Genomic DNA, 17,244 nt, shown 5'->3' with positions numbered 1-17,244 from the left:
GGGGCAGCTTACAACAAGAGCTCAATGGAGCTACGAACATGTAAGATTAATCGTTACCTTGATTGACAAATTATGGTTATCAGAAAGTTTTTTGTTTTTGGTTTATGCACGGATGCTATAGTGTTTTATTGACATGCAATCACTTTATTTGTCAATATATCGTTTCATTATAGAAGCATTACACACCCTAGGGTCAGGATTGATTAAACATTAACATCAAGACCATCCACATATAACAACAAATGCTGAATGCGAATTAACTCTGTGCAAACAATATTTGATATAACTTTGTTTTTCATTTGTTTGTTTTTTTATTTTAATCGATTTTGGTATTCCTTTGCGACGCAAGTTTCAAATATTTCGCCAGTATGTATTATCTATTTACCATTCATTGTTCGTTTCCAATATATCAAATTAAATACTAACAATTTCAATCATAATAACAGTTGTACTAAATTTTCACAATCATTTCAAATTTAATGGCGTTTTACAGCAATTCTTTTTCTTTTTTTTTTTTATACACATTACATATCAATTTAGCATAAGTTTTGTAAATAACGAAAAATTGATCAGTACCAAACTGCACGACGTGTGTGAGAAACATATGTGAATATAAAATTCGTTACAAACAATTTATTAGAAATAATTGTCGAATTAACAATATTGAAGGAAGATTAAGAGATTTTAATAATAGATATGTATGCTGATATTGGGTACCGATCAATATTCAATTATCAACCAGAAAAGTATAATAAAAACAAAAAATAAATTATTATTCCTTTGAAACAGTGGCATTCTGCAGTATATATAACAAAATAAGTTTTCAATATTTTCGCGATGTATGTCTTATTTGTTTTCTTTTAAACTTTTACATATTTTGTACTTTCATGTTTTTATCGAAATGTCATATTTTTTTTTTTTTATTTCGTTTTTTTGTTTCTTCTTCTAAATTATTATTACTATCATCGTTATTTTTTTCTTCTCGACTGCCCGACTTTATTTTTCTAGCTTTATTTAATAATGTTATCCTTCCAAGAATAAGGAGGTACATCGCAAACATTACTATGTAATAGATATATTCAGGGCACTGGAGAGAGAAAGAGAGAGAGAGAGAGAGAGAGAGAGAGAAAAAGAGAGAGAGAAAAGAAAAAGATGTTTCTACACACACCGTACTATAATAATAAGAGGGTGGTATACAATATAAAATTGTACGTTATCGGTAGCCGTGAATCAATTGTCCGTACCTACACGTTGTACGCAGCAGGTATGGTACATAAGTTATAATTACAAAAATTCAATAAAAACTACAAACTTTGTGCAATCTGTACCTGGATGATCGTATTATCACGATGGTTTACAGTACGAGTTTTCAATTTTTGTTTTCGAAACTTCTTTCCTCAAATAAAAGACATTTTCAATTTATGCAAATTATTTCAAAAACTTGTTGTATATATATATATATTAATTAAAGTGTCACTACGTGCACTGTTGATCGCATGACAATAAAGTTAGTAGGATGTGTAGGGCATTTGCAACAGGCACAGATAGTGACCGTGCTGTGAGATCAATGCTGTTGTAAAGCAGCAGCAGCAGCAGCAGCAGGAGCAGCAGCAGCAGCTAGCAAATTAATTATCTTAAACTTAAACTCTAATTAAAAAGTATAAGTGAGTAAGTAAGTTAAGTAAGTACGTAATTAAATGTTGGAAGCGCATTAAAATTTTAGTCAGTATAATGACAAAAACATATTATCACACGATTTCTTTTTAAATATCAACATCAATTAATTAACACAGTCAGGCATAAAGAAATTTGTCAACACTCGTTTTATCCTTTACTACTACCACTACCACTACTGTTATTATTATTATTATCATTATTATTACATTTTTTGTCGAACTAAAAAACAAATCATTAAAGTTAGAGCCTAGCAAATGAAATAATATTACATATCATTTTCATATGTCCGGAAGGAGTTGCTTAAACTTATAAGCTCGCGTTGTGCTATCTTATTCAAATCGTGGAAGGGAACGGTGATCGGAATCACCGTGAACCAAAATTAAAAAAAAAGAAACAAGAAGAAAAGATAAAGAATGAAAATAAAAATAATCAAATAATGATAAATTAAGTACTTGTGATATATATCATAAGAAAAATTACAATTATTAAGACACGTTAAGGATAAGATTACTGACTGGATTCGGAGTGATATATTATCAGTTCAATTCTCTGCGTGTTGTAACTAGGACAAATTATTTTTTACGACACAAGTGATGATAATAATAATGTAGTATTTAGGTACATTGTTGCGATCCTTGTAAATCCTGTGTTGGAGGGGAAGATACGTATCTGTATTTTACATATCATCAACTAAGTATAACAATTACTGTAATTAAATAATAAAATTGAATCGTTTTTTTCATTATTTCTATATAACGCGCCCCTTGTGCAGAGACAATTTCTGCTGACAATGAGTTAAGTTCCAAAGTAAACTAAAAATTTTCTCACTTCAAGTATATTTAAGTCATATACGTATAGTATATGTACATATACATATATGCCTTTGCATGTAACTCAGAAACTTACATGTATTACGTTACATACATATTAGGAAAGATTATTCCCGAATCGGATTAGAAATTAATATTAACAACCTTTTCTTGCGGTACGTTACTATGCCGTGCAAATGCCCAAGTGTTTCATTAACACTTTTTTAAATTTGTTTTTTCATCAAATTCCTATGTATATACATGAGGGTAATAATACCGCTGGACAATGAATAATAGATACATATCAAACTATTAAAATAGGCATCTGGATTTCACCATTTGGCAATAATTAATTTATGGATGTAACGATCGGTATTATAAAGAGAGCATCAAGGCTCGGTAATAGCTTCTTTGAAGTTTCCTCAAGACTTGATTCGCTCTAATCAACTCTGGTCCGACAGTGAAAGGGAAGCGTAGCACTAAGCATGACGTAACTAAGCGTGAAAGGAGGTTTCTGGCTCAGGCCTAACGTAAGTTGACCAATTGTAACGATCTGTACAAATGTGAACACAAATTTTAATACACCTTTCTAAGTAAACACATCATTTATTAAATATGGTAATAGAAACTTTGTAATCATGTTTATCAAGAGGCAAAATTTCACAAGACATTCTACAGTGAATAACATGAAACTATATAGCTAACGTGAATCGCATTGGTAGCTCCTTGAAAAGTGAATATTAGTTAATCAAATAGGAACAAATATCATTCGAAATTCTAATGGTTGTTATTTCCTCAGTTTTGATAGTTCATTAGCTTCTTGTAACCCACCGAAGTTTCCAAACTTTTACGTTTTCACAGGGAACACCAAATCTATCAGCAGGGCTGGTAGTGGCTACGCCATTTTCAAACAATTACAAATTTATTAAGTATTTATTTAGAAGAAAAACCAAACCGACGAAATACCTTGTATTTTAATCATAAGTATAAAAAACGAACTACCCTGAGTCTTGCTTGCTTTTGAAGCTATCTCAGCATGACAGGAGAGATTATATATTTTTGTTACCGATTTTGGTTAGTGAATCTATTAGTGCAAGTAAAACTTCAAAGGATGTCATATCTTATAAAAATTATTCAGTTTTTCTGTTTACTGCGTAGCTACACTTTTATCAGTGGACGGACGCATTTCCGCATATTCTGATGAGTCATATTTGCCTGAATGAAGATTTTCATGCATGTATATTTATTGAGAGCAAATAGTGAAGGTGTTATTTCTAAATAAAGCTGAAAGTAACGCAAAAAACTTTTCATCTAGGTATACACAAGCTAAGTGTGAGTTTTTTGTTTATACAATTGTTATAACAGACGTTGTTTAATGGTTCTGAGAAAAGGACAAGCTTTGTCAGGAAAGGTATTTCAAGATTTTCAAATTCCCGACGCCTTCTAATCAGTGGAAAGAAATATTCAAGTGCCCCTGCACCTCTATAATCAACAAAATTTTAATATTTTACATTCCTCACACACTCAATAACATTACCAATATGTGATAAATTAGCATGAAATTATTGTTACAACACCAACCTTTAAATAAACCGGTGAAAAATTTATACATCACTCAACTTTTAAAGTTTAGCGTAACTTGGACTAAATTTGTCACTAGATTGTTCATGAAAAAAAGTGACGAATATTGATCCGTTACCAGCCCTGTACTGGCATTTTTTTTTTTTTTTTTTTTTTTACAACTATTAGAATTACTTGAACCAAACGAACATCATCGGCGAATAATACGATTGGAATTTAAGATGGGGTCAACTGAAATAAACATTCAACAAACGAAAATTTGTGTCCACAACGGTATGTATAGTAAATCCTCCCGACAATACTTTTCGCTGTTTAAACAATAAATAATTAATAAATTAAATGTCATGAGAGTGCTTTATATATACAAGTGAGATAATGTGTATATATGGCGATGATGGGTGCTATGATATATCCAAACTGGCTTCCCATTTCGAAGTAAAGTATCATCAAACAAAAAAGTTACATTTTCAACGTTTTGACATTAGTTTTAAAGAAAACAATTTCGAACCCCGCAGTGCAAATAAAAAATCAACACGACACCAATGAACAATTTGTGAAACCATAAACAGAAAACCAAGACTGTTGCCTTTTAAGTTTTAATTCACCTACTTTACTAATTTTTTCTAGTCGCGTCCGCCTGAAATTTCATTAAATTCTCCGTAGCCAGAACGATAGTTGAACCTTACTCTTTCAAGAAATCAGATACCGACCCAATTATAGAGTTTCATATTGTGCAATCTAAAGAGTTCTGCCCAAGGACAAAAAAGAACAAATTTCAGTGCCCCGTTCGTTTAATTTTACCGTTTACTGGTCAAACCTCATCATTGAATGCTTTAAACAGGTAGCAATAAATTGCACTTTATTTTGTATGGTTTTTTTTATACCTTCATCTTTGTGGTTGCAATCAATGATCATGTGATTTTACTGGCTTATTATACTGATGACAATAAATACAATTTTAGGGTGGACTAGCTTCAGGTTACGACTTAAATGAGGGTCAACGTTCTCACGAGTCATTATAAGATTATGAATACGCTGTGCGAAGGTTGCGAAAAAGTTTTCAAAGCAATATTTCTACTTCGCCGTTGGTACTGCCGCCTTAAGTTTACTTTTTCATTTGATCATTCTCATTGTGTTATTATGGTTATTCAAAAATGATTGGATTCACGGAATTTGATGACTCGATTTGTTTACGCTACAAATTTCACTCTCTTTCAAATTGGAATTTGTTTTGATTTAAAAAATATATAGCAGTCTTTACGTTACAGATGAATGGACTAAATCGCAATTTATCTCGATAATTAGGTAATCCTTTTAATAACAAACTTCGGAACAGCGTATGTAAGCAGTGCGGATATAAAACGCCAATTCATTCAGGTAAGTTCCGTTCCAAATGTCACGCGTACAGTTACGTCGTGTTGACAACGATCTGATGGTCTGTACAAATCATGTTTCAGGATAACTTCGCAAATAAAAAAAAATTGAGGTTTAGAGCTCGACTTCGATTGCATAATACTAAAAAAAAAAAAAAAAAAAATTACAATTTCGAATAAGTAATTTACATTTTGCATAAGAAATTGAATAACAGAGAAAATGTCAATATCCTTTGTTCGAACAATTGAGAAATAACATGTAAATTGAAATATACATTTCTATATAGGAAAAAATTTGTTTCAGCTGAATTTAACCTGAAACATGTTTGACGTTGGGTGGTCAAGTTTATTATTGGACTCTGGCTTCGTGGGGGCTATGATTTTGAAGTCGAACAAGAGGACCTCAAGCCTCTGTGGACGCGACCAAAGAACCTTTCGGCGTATATGCGGTAGCGTTTGGATCCAGATTGGATACGGTGCATCCCGGAAAGGGATTTTCATTCCCGCGTATTTTATTACCTCCAACTCGTACTTCGTTATTCAAACGAAGCTTCGACGTGGCCGAACTTGGCGCTGGACCAGGACCGAATGAATCTTGAGGCATAACTGCCAAATCTTGTGCAATCTTGGCTTTCAACGTCTCGATTTCCTTCTCCTGTGTTCTTATCAAACCTGAAAAAGAGAAAAATCGTGTAATCACCATGGCGATTTTATTTTCAGGATGTATACTGCAATCTAGAATTTAGATTTCAGGACTATTCCAGGAGTCTCCAGGACAATTCATTGAAAAATTCTAGAACTTTAATTTCGATTTCTTATGAGTTTTTAGAATAGGATGAGGTGGTTAGGAGTTGATTAAAAAAAATGTATACAACTGTAGATATTACGCATATGCTCTGGAGGCCTGATGACTTATACTTTCCATAAGAAAGCCGTGTATTACCAATGAAATATGACAGTTTTCAATCAAAACTGTATCGTACTAAATTTTTTAGGATGAATCAAATTAGTCCAGCACTTTTCCAGGACTTAAGGAGCAATTTTTGTATTCCAGGATAATTCCAGAATTTCAGGATATTTAAGAAGCAGTAGACAACCTGTAATTTGCTTTGCAAAATGAATCGATGTGTAATTACTCACTCTCTCTGATTTCCAGCTGACGCTTTGCTTCCCCAAGGGCTGAGAAAAGGTCGAGTTTGATTCGTGTTTCAGCGCTGAGACTATTTTCTAGATGAGCATTCTTATCCTGCAGAGCACTAAATGCTCCAAGCAGGATTTCAGTCTCACCATGGCTTTCCTTACATCGTGAAACATCCTTCTCAATTGATGCGTACCTTTGATTAAAAATTATCAAGGAAAATTATAATCCTACAGTAGTTTTTGGAGTTTTTAAATATTTCGTTTGGAATCAAACTTCAAGATAATGCCGAAAGTACGTTACGTGGTACCTAAACCAGCTATTCATAACTTCTCTTGTAGTTAAATAACAAAAAAATTAAAATTAGGTACAACACGCTGAATTCATCTCAAATCAAGAATTTTGAGAAATGTGCGTCATGCATTGCATGTCAAATATCAGAAAAAACCCACATTTATTTTGGGTAAGGAAGAACATACTTCAGTCACAAGCAATTATGGAATATGATGTACGCTGGCCCGCTTGATTTCAAATGGATTCAACCAACTAAAAATTAGGTGTTGCGAAAAATTATATTATGAATATGTAATATGCCTCTTATTACGGCCAAACTGCTATTCAATTCACGTTATCTGAATTTTCTGGTAACACATACTAAAATTAAGTCCTAGAACAAACGAATTTTCAAAAAGAATATGTCAATTTTTCAACATCCAATAGGTCATATCTACTGCAGCGTACCGTTCTTCTTTTGCTTTGAGTTCTCGACGCAGGCTCTTCAGTTCCTGTTCCATTTGTGCTCTTCGGGATTTACAAGCGTCAGTACACTCTTGCCTTACAGGTGGCGGCGGCGGCGGAATGGAACTTCGAGCTTCCTCTGCCACACGGCGTGCCCGTCTTTCTGCAGCTAAAGATGCCTCACAGGTACTCCGCTGCCTCCTCTCTTCTGTTATTCGTCTTTCCAAAGACGACATGGTCTGTTTGTCTAATTGACGCGCTGTTACCAGCCCGTGTAGTCTGACAATATCAAATCATTAAAAATTATAATGTATAACTGGAACTAATATATGTCTTAAAAACATTCAGTAATATATTATACTGAAGAGGTTTCTGTTTTGTTCAAGTATAAAACTATGGAATAAATTGCAGAACTTTACAGAAGAAATACCAGGATTTGAAGTTTAATTTTGAAGTGAGTTTGCTTTAGCTATTTTGAATTTTTTTTTACATAACGAAAGTAAAAGGGCTGTACGTAGATTTGTCACCCTTACTTATTCTGCAGCTGATCGTTATCGTGCTGCAGCTGCTGAATGTCACCTTTGGCTTGTCGCTCCCCAGTGACTAGCGCACTGATCTGCAAACGCAACTCCTGTTCAACTTGCCGACTTGACTGGAGGTCTGATTTTAGTCTTTTGATGTCAGCCTCGAGCCTGCGACACACCAGTAACCTATTTCATTGGCAATAAATTAAAATCGTATAGTAATAAAAATAGCAAGAAGATTCTTGCCTTTATAAAATTTTTGAGGTATCTTGATTTATACGCTATTTAAGACACCGCTGACCTGGCTTGTAAATATATATTTCGTGATGTTATAAGCACTTACAGCGCTTTTGGGCATTCAACGTTGAACTAAGGCCACTGATTTCATTGGCCTGTTCTGTTAGATTCGACCAATGAAATCACTTACAAGTCGACGAAGACTTCTTGTGGATCATGAGCACGATCATGAGCAGGCTCCTGTCATCTGAAAATTTCTTTGTCGAACTGTGCCATATTTATGTAAAGCTAATGGATGAAATAAGTTTTCCCAAATTACACGGGTGTTTTTATATACCTTTAAATGTCTATTGGAAGGGTAACAGATTCTGAAATCGTAGAAGCAGTGAATATTCAAGTCGGTGATTGTAATTGGCATAACAAACATTATCGGTGATCTACGTCAGCAATGACGGAGTCAGGGACGTTAACTTTTATTCAAGCTACGATTTAAAAATTTTCTTAGTAGGAGCCGCACCTCCATTCTCGCACAGTTCAATGAAGAAATTTCCCTGCTTCTGAAGTCACGAAATATATATATGAGACATCAGATCAGCAGCACCTTAACTACCAAACACAAAGAATTCCAAAGTATGGTCACAAACCTCTGACAATATTCATCTTGCTGTTTTTGTTGCTCTGCTACTGTTTCGACTGTTGATTTAGCTTGTCGGCCTTTTCGCTCTCGTTGACCATTTACTGTCGTCGAAGAGTCTCGGCTTTCTTTAACATTATTCCACTTTGCTCCGGCAGATCCATTTGACTGTATTTTAACAGAGGTGTGCGCAGAACCTCCCCCTTTCACTGATTTATCCTTTTCTACTTCGTTTACGTCAAAATCGTTCACAGAGCTGAATTTCAGAACAGAGACTGGTCTGAGAAAAGAGGCAATTCTAAAAATTGCTTTTGTTTCCTTAAAACGCTTTTACTTTGAGATTTTACATTGCACAATAAATATACACAGCATTTGACCAATATACTATTCATATGAAATCTGTGAAAAATGAATGCCGTTTTTATTTTAACAGTATTTTTCAGCATTGCATTAAATAAGAAATTAATTAGTACTTTGTGACGTTATTAGATTAAAAAAGAATAACAAAACTAGAATAGCTCTTTCATTGTAAATTTCTGAACATTTAGAGGAAAGTTTCGTTGCAATTGTTTGTTTAAATATCCTGCACAAATCCTAGCGTTGATTCTCATGTTTCAAACTGCGCAGAGATGATGAAATTTGGATTAACCAGAATGATGATTTCGCTTACCCAACCCTCTCAATAAATTGTAGGTCGTTGTGAGGCACTGTGGTTCCATTACTGTGTGCAAACTTCTTATCACTTTTGTCATTCTGTGAAACGTTTGTTGCATTCTGTTTGTTTTGTTGCTCGTCCTGTTTGTTATCCCCTTTGTCAAGTGACTTTCTGTGGCTGTTTTTGGTGGCATTTTGTGCTTGTGACGCGCTGTGCGTGCCACTGTGTACTCCACCATTTTGTATGCTCGATTCTGTAGTCACGCTACAACCACCTGTGAACAAATTCGACATCATTCAATAGATTTTAAGAAATGAAAAGAGGCAAGAGAAAACACTTCTATTATTTAAGAGATATGAAAATTATCACTGTCAATTAAAGGTAATGTGCGGCTCGTGCTTTAAATTATTATTTGATATTACGCAGGACGAAAAATACCAATGATAACTGGAGAGTAATCCCAATTTTTATCACATGGTAGTTTATTATTTCGATAGTTCAATTTCTTCGGCGCATTTATTACCGATTCACCATTACTAAAATATTCCTAAAACCTCTCAATACTACGTTTGCTAAATGAAATTCTTCAAAGTTGCTTGTACAATTGAAAAGAGACTAAGACTGGTGTAAGTTTCTGAACTCCAAATCTTCACAAGTAAACACAAATTTAGGGAAAATGTGAGAATCCTTTTTATAGTTGGTACAATGGTATGAAAATATGGATTATATCAAAGATGGTAAAGATAAGAAATTAGTCCAGTTAGTATAGAATTCCCGATATATATGTAAACTACCTCTACTCTTCTCAGGACTTGTGTTGTACTGTGGATTGTGCCTGTGCAACTGTGACTTTGTGTGTTGCTCCTGAGGGGCAGAGGCTAACTGTGTTTGCAACTGAGCCTGTGGCTGAAGCTGCTGCATAGTTGCAGCCTGCTGTTCGACGGGCAGCGCTTGCTGTAGCAGCTGAAGGTAAAACTCGTTTTCCTTAGCTACGTCTTTTTGTTTTCTCTGAAACGGTGAGATGGTAAATTATCTTCCGTTCCTATCATGCTATATATTTTTTTTGCAATGGGTAGAAAACGAAAAAACAGTAAATTCACATCACCTGTCTCATTCTGTAGCCCACGTAGCTTTTGAAACCAAAGCCTAATGTGACTACAGGATAGCCAATGCTGAAAGTGATAAAAACTTGATTAAAATCAGCAGATTTGAATAATTAAAACCACATTCTTAGGAACAAGTTGCTTTTTTCTTTTTTAAGCAGGATGAGTTATTCACGTATATAACTATTAACCGTTCATTTTGAAGGATTTTTTTTTTCGTCTTTCAATATCTGTTCTGGATAGCAAGCAGCTAATTGATTAGATTGGCTAAAGTGATACTGTCCAACCTTAAAAGTACACTCGGTATTCCATGGTCTTTGAATCGATCTCACTAATGTATTTAATTTTCTTTTCTCACAATTCCGATATTTACTTTAAAAATTAAACTATCAATAATTCTGACCAGAAGTATAAAAGAGATTAGCTACCACTTGTCTTATCGGTAAAGGGGTAATTTTTTGAGAATTAATTTAAAGGGAAGTATTTCGTGAACTGGTCCTACTGCAGTAGTTTACCGGTCTATTGGAATATAATTGTTTGAAAGTTGTATTGCAACGAAACTAAAAGTAATTAGCATAAGGTAAAAACTATGTTGTTTCACAAAAATGTTTTAAATCTTTTAAAAATATTCTAAACTGATCGCGTTTTACAGTACGGCAAAAATACGTGGAGTGTAATTCAATCCAAGAATAACAATGTTAACAGTACAAAAATTGTAAAAATTAACTTAGCTTTAGAATCTGCCTTCCTATTGACTTTATTCACTTATGAAAGGCGAAGTGGGATCCTTTTCAATAAAGTAGATGGACCATTTAATAATGAGCATAAAATTCGAATGGAATGATGCAATAAGATAAATCTACATAGAAGTATAATTAATGTAATATAATGTATGTGCCAGTGGTTTCAAACCAAATTTGATTACCAGAAGTAAAAATATAATATATTTCCCAACATGCCAAAACTACTAACGTCTGCCACAACATAGCTACTCGAAAGTTGTGAAGTAAATTATTTCTTTTCACATCGTAACTCGGATGTCAATACATAAGTTACCGTATTAAAGTTAATTAATCGAGATAAATACCAATGAGCAGCAAAGGGCCTACAGAGATCCAGATGAAACGGCATGTGGCGCAGATCACGTAACCGTACTGCTGCTTCTATGTAGAGGAACAGGAGCCACAGCATCACCGTTGGCAGGCAAACACCTTTATCTAAATGGTAATTTTATATGTTACAATGGTGCTAATTCATTAGTTTACACTGTAAGTAAGTAAATGGATTGACATACCTGTATGCCAGACGTATTGAACCCAAACATATGTGCTAGCGGCAAAGAAGAGCCAATGCACAGGGATGAAGAAGAAGCAAATCATATCTGACGTTAGGGCGATGCAAATAAAAAACACGGAGAAGGCCTGTGAAGCAAAAAAACGTTAGTTCATAAGACCTGTTAATCTTCCATTAAAAGTTAGAAAATCTCTGAATTCAAGGCTGTATTGTATTAATTAATATTTTTGTGTTACAATTTATCAAACAATGCATAAATTGCATGTAAAAAAAAAAATCGAATTGTAGTCTGAAAACAAGCGCGCTATAACCAATAACTGTTGTAGTAAAAGATTCGTTGAAATATTCAGAATCCTTACGAATCGAGCAATAGGTTTGTAGACACATTCAAAAACGATAACAAGATTGAAGGATGAAAAAAAACGCTAGTTAATATTATCGTTATTGCCGAGGTACTTACCAAGCCTTGGTATTTGAAAGAATCGTAAACACTTCGAAGGAGAAGCCAGAACGGCCAGAGGAATTCAAATCTGAACTCTAGAATGAAATCTGCCAATATCACCATCGCCCATAGCAGCAGAAACTTCAAGTAAAGCAGCGTACTGTAATAGTAAGATAAAAAACCTCAAGCGATGCGAGTTCATTTTTTGATCCCTGTATTCTTAGTCTATTTGAAGTTTTTTGAACGGTAGAAAGAGAAAATTTGGTACAGATTTGGATAAAACCACAAAAATGCAGATAAAATTATTGAAATATAAAAATTTGTTTCTTCTATATGTTTTAATGTGATCTTGCGTTTCTGCTGTCCTAATGTATACGAAATTTTAACCAGGGAGAACGTCAAGCAGGACTGGTGGTGAAAATATCTGTTTTGTTTTTTTCCCTCCGGTAATTGGAAATTCTTAAATCGTGGTGAAAGAGTAGGTCTGGGGGCGAAAGATTGCGGGGATCAAGTAAATTGGTACAACGGGGTGAAGGGATGAGTGAAAAATAAACCTCGATATATATGATGAGGTTTTTGGTTATTTTTAAGATCAGCCATTGTGATGCACACATATGGCGACCAGCAGGAACGTTTACCTTCCGTAAATTCCTTCCGTAATTTTGTTTCGTTTCAAGGGCCTCCGAAGCTTGCCGCACTCGGCATTTCTTCTCTTCATATTCCCCGACACTTTCACCACTATGATACAAACTTATTTACCTTGTCAACAGAAGGAAAATGTGTTAAATCCTTCGTAAATACGTATTCCTATGAACCTTCCTAACTCTATCAATCTCTTTTGTTGTCATTCGTCTGTGGATAGATTATTCGAGGGCTCGCAGCGGCACGTCGTGCGTCTGATTGGTCCATCCCGAGACATGGCGGTTAATCAACTTTTAACGATGTTCGTTAACAAAATCTTACTATTATTTTTCAAACAATTTAAACACGTGCCATCATCCTAACGCGCTCATTTCTCTTCGCTTAAAAACTATTCCGGGTTCAAGCCTTTATCGATCGCAGACGTCATGGACACATCATACTTGTGTATACATCCACCAACCATCGAGGTAACGAAAAGTAACGAGAAGTGTGCTAACATCGGTCGGTCGACTTGTGCCACGAACTAGACATGTGCAAAGATTGCCAACCTTGAACACTTTCTGCCGATACGAAATTCCTTTTTTATCGTTCGAGTACTGTCGACGTTACCCCGTTTTAAAAATTCTATGACATCTTCATACGTCGACTGCCGATGATCTTCAGTCAACTCTTGATATTACATTGTTTTCTTATATATTTTTTTTAACGTTTTAAAAATATTCGGAACTATTCATCACTCGGAAAGAAGGAAGTCTTTTAAATGTCTAAGGCTAAGATTTCGTGGGTAGCAAACAGTAGCAGCAGCAATTGACTGGAAGTTACTAGCAAGTTATTACTGCTTGAAGTTCATTCATCCGAACAGCAGGGGCTCTATTGTCGAGTTAAGGACCGCATGCGGGATGTCTAAAATATCAAATGCGATATATGTAACTGTATTCTTGATCTTCGGTTAAGTATTCGTGTACGATAATTATCGTCCATCGTGTATCGACTGAGGCCGTGTTCGAAAATTGACTGACAGTACTGTCAGCAATCTTTTATTTCTTTTGCGCTGCCGAGTTCATGGTCAGCTCTGTCTCTGTCCTAGGGAATTTTTAGTACTGGCAATAAATTTACGAACACGGCCTGAGTAAGACCGTGCGATACTGCAAATCATATGCGATAAAGACCCGTTGGTTCGAATTATCTTTTGGTTCAAATAGAAAACTTGTTATATGGTCGTTATTAAATGAATAATTAAACGAGGTTGTATATTTCATTTCATTTCATTTATTCAGAATGAAATTACAAAAATACCATTAAAATCGGAAATTTGTTTCTTCTCAGTTATCGGCAATAATATTATTTCTTAAGTGACGAAGTAAGTAGCTCATTATTCAATCAAAATTAATTTCAACCTCTTCTTATAATTGCACTGGTGTATTGCATTATAACATTCCAGACTGCAATCCAATAGTTGTACTCGCTGGACATATATTTTTGATCGTATTTATTCAAGGTTGAAGCTAATATAATGGATCTGTAGGACGCTTCACGCTTCCTCTCGATGCATTGTTGGGAAGAATCGAAGAACAAACGAAGAATACTCATTGTTACGATACTTTACGGATTTCTCTTGTAAACTAAGCAATGATTGGCTGTTGCGAGATTCTATCACGCGGCAACACTGCTGGCTTATCGCGTTCGGAAATTATCGCATATGACAACACGTATGCGACTGCGTGGTATTAGAGAATACCAAATTTGAGTCGTATTTGATTTGGCTGCGTAATGATTCTCACATGCGATAGTTATCGTACGAGTTTGAGAATAGGCCCCCAGTCGATAAAAGGCGAACGAGAATTATCGTATTCGATTTACTAACCGAAGCTCGAGAATAGTTTCATATATCGCATTCGATATTTCAGATATATCGCATGCGATACCTAGGGTCCTCAATTTGAGAACATACTGCTGCTGCGTCAAATTACTATACAGATGTTAGTAACATCTAGTAAGTTACTGAACTGCTGCCGCTTTTTGTTGCCCATGAAATCCCACCTTAAGTATGAGTGATTATTCATTAATGTTTTATGGTGCCATCTCATGTAAGGTTGGATCGCTGGAATCCGCAATGAGAGAACGGAACGGAAATGACATCCACTGGATTTCCATGTCCGTTGCGGGCACGGTCTTATAATATAGACAGGGGGCTCATTACGGTTCTCGAGCGAGTTTACTCACTTCTCACATTTTCATCTCACGTGAGTTTGGTCACTCTGGGAGCTTTCCAGCAAGGAGACACAGTGTGACACTGTGTTACACGGTCGAACACTGTGCCTTGGTGCTTGTTGGAACGCTTTGAGGCTCTTAATTCAGTCACTAGAGTCCGCTCATGCATTATACGAAACATCTAGGAACACTGAGCGCTCCAGGAAAAAAAAAACATTTGTGAAACGCGTGTAGATTATCATTGTATTTAATAAATAAATATAAATAATACCATGCGTCGAAAATAAAATCTCTAACTAAAAAATTGGCAGCAGTGAATCCGACAAAATGTTCAATCATGCTCCGCAGCTGTGTCCGACTGTGTCGTCCTGTGTCGTTGTTGGAAAGCACCGTGTTCGACACAGTGTAGCTCTGTGTCGTTGATGGAAAGCTCCCTCTATTACGGATCTCTGGAGTGAAAATGTGAAGTAACTAGGCAGTTCCGGTATAGGGATCTCATATTTTCACGAAAGTTGACGCCATTTTGTCAGATAACCTATAAAAGTTGTTGTGAACTTCAGAAAGAATTGTTGAAGAAAATGAACGTGACAGAAGTACAATATATAAAATATATAATAAATAACACAAATATATCTAAGTTATATTGAATGGGTCTGTGGCATCGCGTAGTGTTCGTCGTATTTTGAGCATTTGATTTTCCTGATTTTGCATAATCACGATCACTAAATTATTCATTGTACAAGTTCCCACGTATCAATAACTTTTACTCTTTAACCAACAAATATGGAGTAATCTTCGTTCTTTGATGAAACCGATGGAACTTTCAGGCAAATCCAAGCAAATTACGCTCACGAGCATACGCAGAATGATTCTCGTCACCGAATTTCGTGTCGAGTTTATTCACGTCGATAATCTCGTTTTTTCACCTCCAGCCACGGTCTTACATACAGGTCTGGTAACTCCGGCACTTTTGAGTGGTAAGGGGTGTCACCGTTAGTGAGGCACACGGTCTTGTTTCCTATCTGTCCGCTAGGGGCGCCATTGGCCCGGGGTATGATAGATATAGATATATACCGATAAGATAACCTGCTCATCGAAGTTTTTGACAGTTCATAACTCAGTGTAAAGTGTGTAAACGGTGGATCATCTACACAAGATCTCAAACTGTCTCAAAAGTTGTGAGCCCTCGCTTGATGTTTATGGATTTTATTGACTTAAACATTTGAAGATTCCGTTGAAATAAAACAATTATCACGCCCGCCATGGAATGCTAGTAAACATCTCAATCATTTTTTATTCGCATCTTTCTTTATTTTTGAATGTTATTCACGATTGTTGATTCCGAAAAATCAGCTGTTCGGATCTGATTTATGATTGGCTCACCCCGAGGGGGCAGTGCTGCAGATGGCGAAGACGAGAACCACGGTTTTGCCTCATTATCTGAGTCATTCCCCACCCTATTAGTTACCAGACCTGTATGTAAGACCGTGGGTGAGCCACTCACTTTCGTCATTTTCACTCGATTCGAGAACCGTAATAAGCCGCCAGGTCTGGCCACTCCAAGCCCCTTCCTATATAATGCAGCGTGACCGCTTGAAGCCTGTGTTTCTCAATTTGTGCACCAAAGACCGGAGCGCTGCAATCTCCGAGGCCGGTGTGCAACAAAGAAAGGAATATAGGGCAGCCGTCTCTTTCTCCGTGCGCTTGCGTGCTGAGTAGGCCTCTCCCTTACTAGCGCTAGCGGCAAAAATTCAGAACATCGGCTTCATTTTCAAACACGGTTTTAGCAAGTCTATGGGTTTTACAGCCGGAGTACCCAGGCCTGTGTATACGACCGTGGTTGCAGGTTACGAAAAGCAAATGGTCACTTTTATGTACAATGTCAATACCGAATGAAATAAGAGTTCCAGCAATTATTCACTGTAGAACGTGCTTTAGACATATTCCGCATACAGTAGGGAAACCTGGGAATTTATTGACATTTTTCGTTTACTCGGGAGTTGGACACAATAGCAGAAGATAACGTTTTATCTCATTGTCAGTCCAAAAATCTTAAACATCTGTTATTCAATTGATCTCTTTGATTACATTTATCTGAATTTGTACATACGCTGAATATATAGCAGTTCTAAGTATACAATTATACACCTTAGGGACTAATCAATGGATGAAGAAAATAGTCGATTC

The 17,244-nt window shown here is 35.7% G+C and overlaps 1 protein-coding gene across 4 annotated transcripts; it reads right to left on the bottom strand.

Annotated features, from left to right (window-relative positions):
• Positions 1–121: 121 nt before the first annotated feature.
• LOC124177626 (macoilin-1) lies at positions 122–13,333 on the bottom strand. Of its 4 annotated transcripts, XM_046560195.1 has the most exons (13): positions 12,843–13,330; positions 12,223–12,364; positions 11,764–11,890; positions 11,557–11,686; positions 10,472–10,538; positions 10,161–10,374; positions 9,382–9,640; positions 8,722–8,991; positions 7,850–8,026; positions 7,320–7,595; positions 6,581–6,774; positions 5,960–6,112; positions 122–3,039 (listed from the first exon to the last, which is right to left on the bottom strand). In XM_046560195.1, the coding sequence occupies exons 1-13, from the start codon at positions 12,920–12,922 to the stop codon at positions 2,981–2,983; spliced, it is 2,148 nt and encodes a 715-aa protein (XP_046416151.1). In that variant the 5' UTR covers positions 12,923–13,330; the 3' UTR covers positions 122–2,980. The 4 variants fall into 4 exon arrangements, with proteins under 4 accessions (XP_046416151.1, XP_046416149.1, XP_046416148.1 ...); XM_046560193.1 differs by having other exon boundaries at positions 122–6,112; positions 7,850–8,008; positions 12,843–13,333; XM_046560192.1 differs by having other exon boundaries at positions 122–6,112; positions 12,843–13,332.
• Between the last annotated feature and the right edge of the window lie 3,911 nt (positions 13,334–17,244).

Source organism: Neodiprion fabricii, chromosome 3 (assembly GCF_021155785.1).
Source record: "Neodiprion fabricii isolate iyNeoFabr1 chromosome 3, iyNeoFabr1.1, whole genome shotgun sequence".
Taxonomy (NCBI): domain Eukaryota; kingdom Metazoa; phylum Arthropoda; class Insecta; order Hymenoptera; family Diprionidae; genus Neodiprion; species Neodiprion fabricii.
This window is presented reverse-complemented; position numbering and strand designations above follow the sequence as displayed.

Coding starts and splice junctions, on each gene's coding strand:
- LOC124177626 (XM_046560192.1), bottom strand. CDS start 12,922: ATGAAGAGAAGAAATGCCGAGTGCGGCAAGCTTCGGAGGCCCTTGAAA. Junction 8,992..9,381: donor CAATTTATTGAGAGGGTTGG/GTAAGCGAAATC, acceptor CTCTTTTCTCAG/ACCAGTCTCTGTTCTGAAAT. Junction 6,775..7,319: donor CTCAAAGCAAAAGAAGAACG/GTACGCTGCAGT, acceptor TTTTAATCAAAG/GTACGCATCAATTGAGAAGG.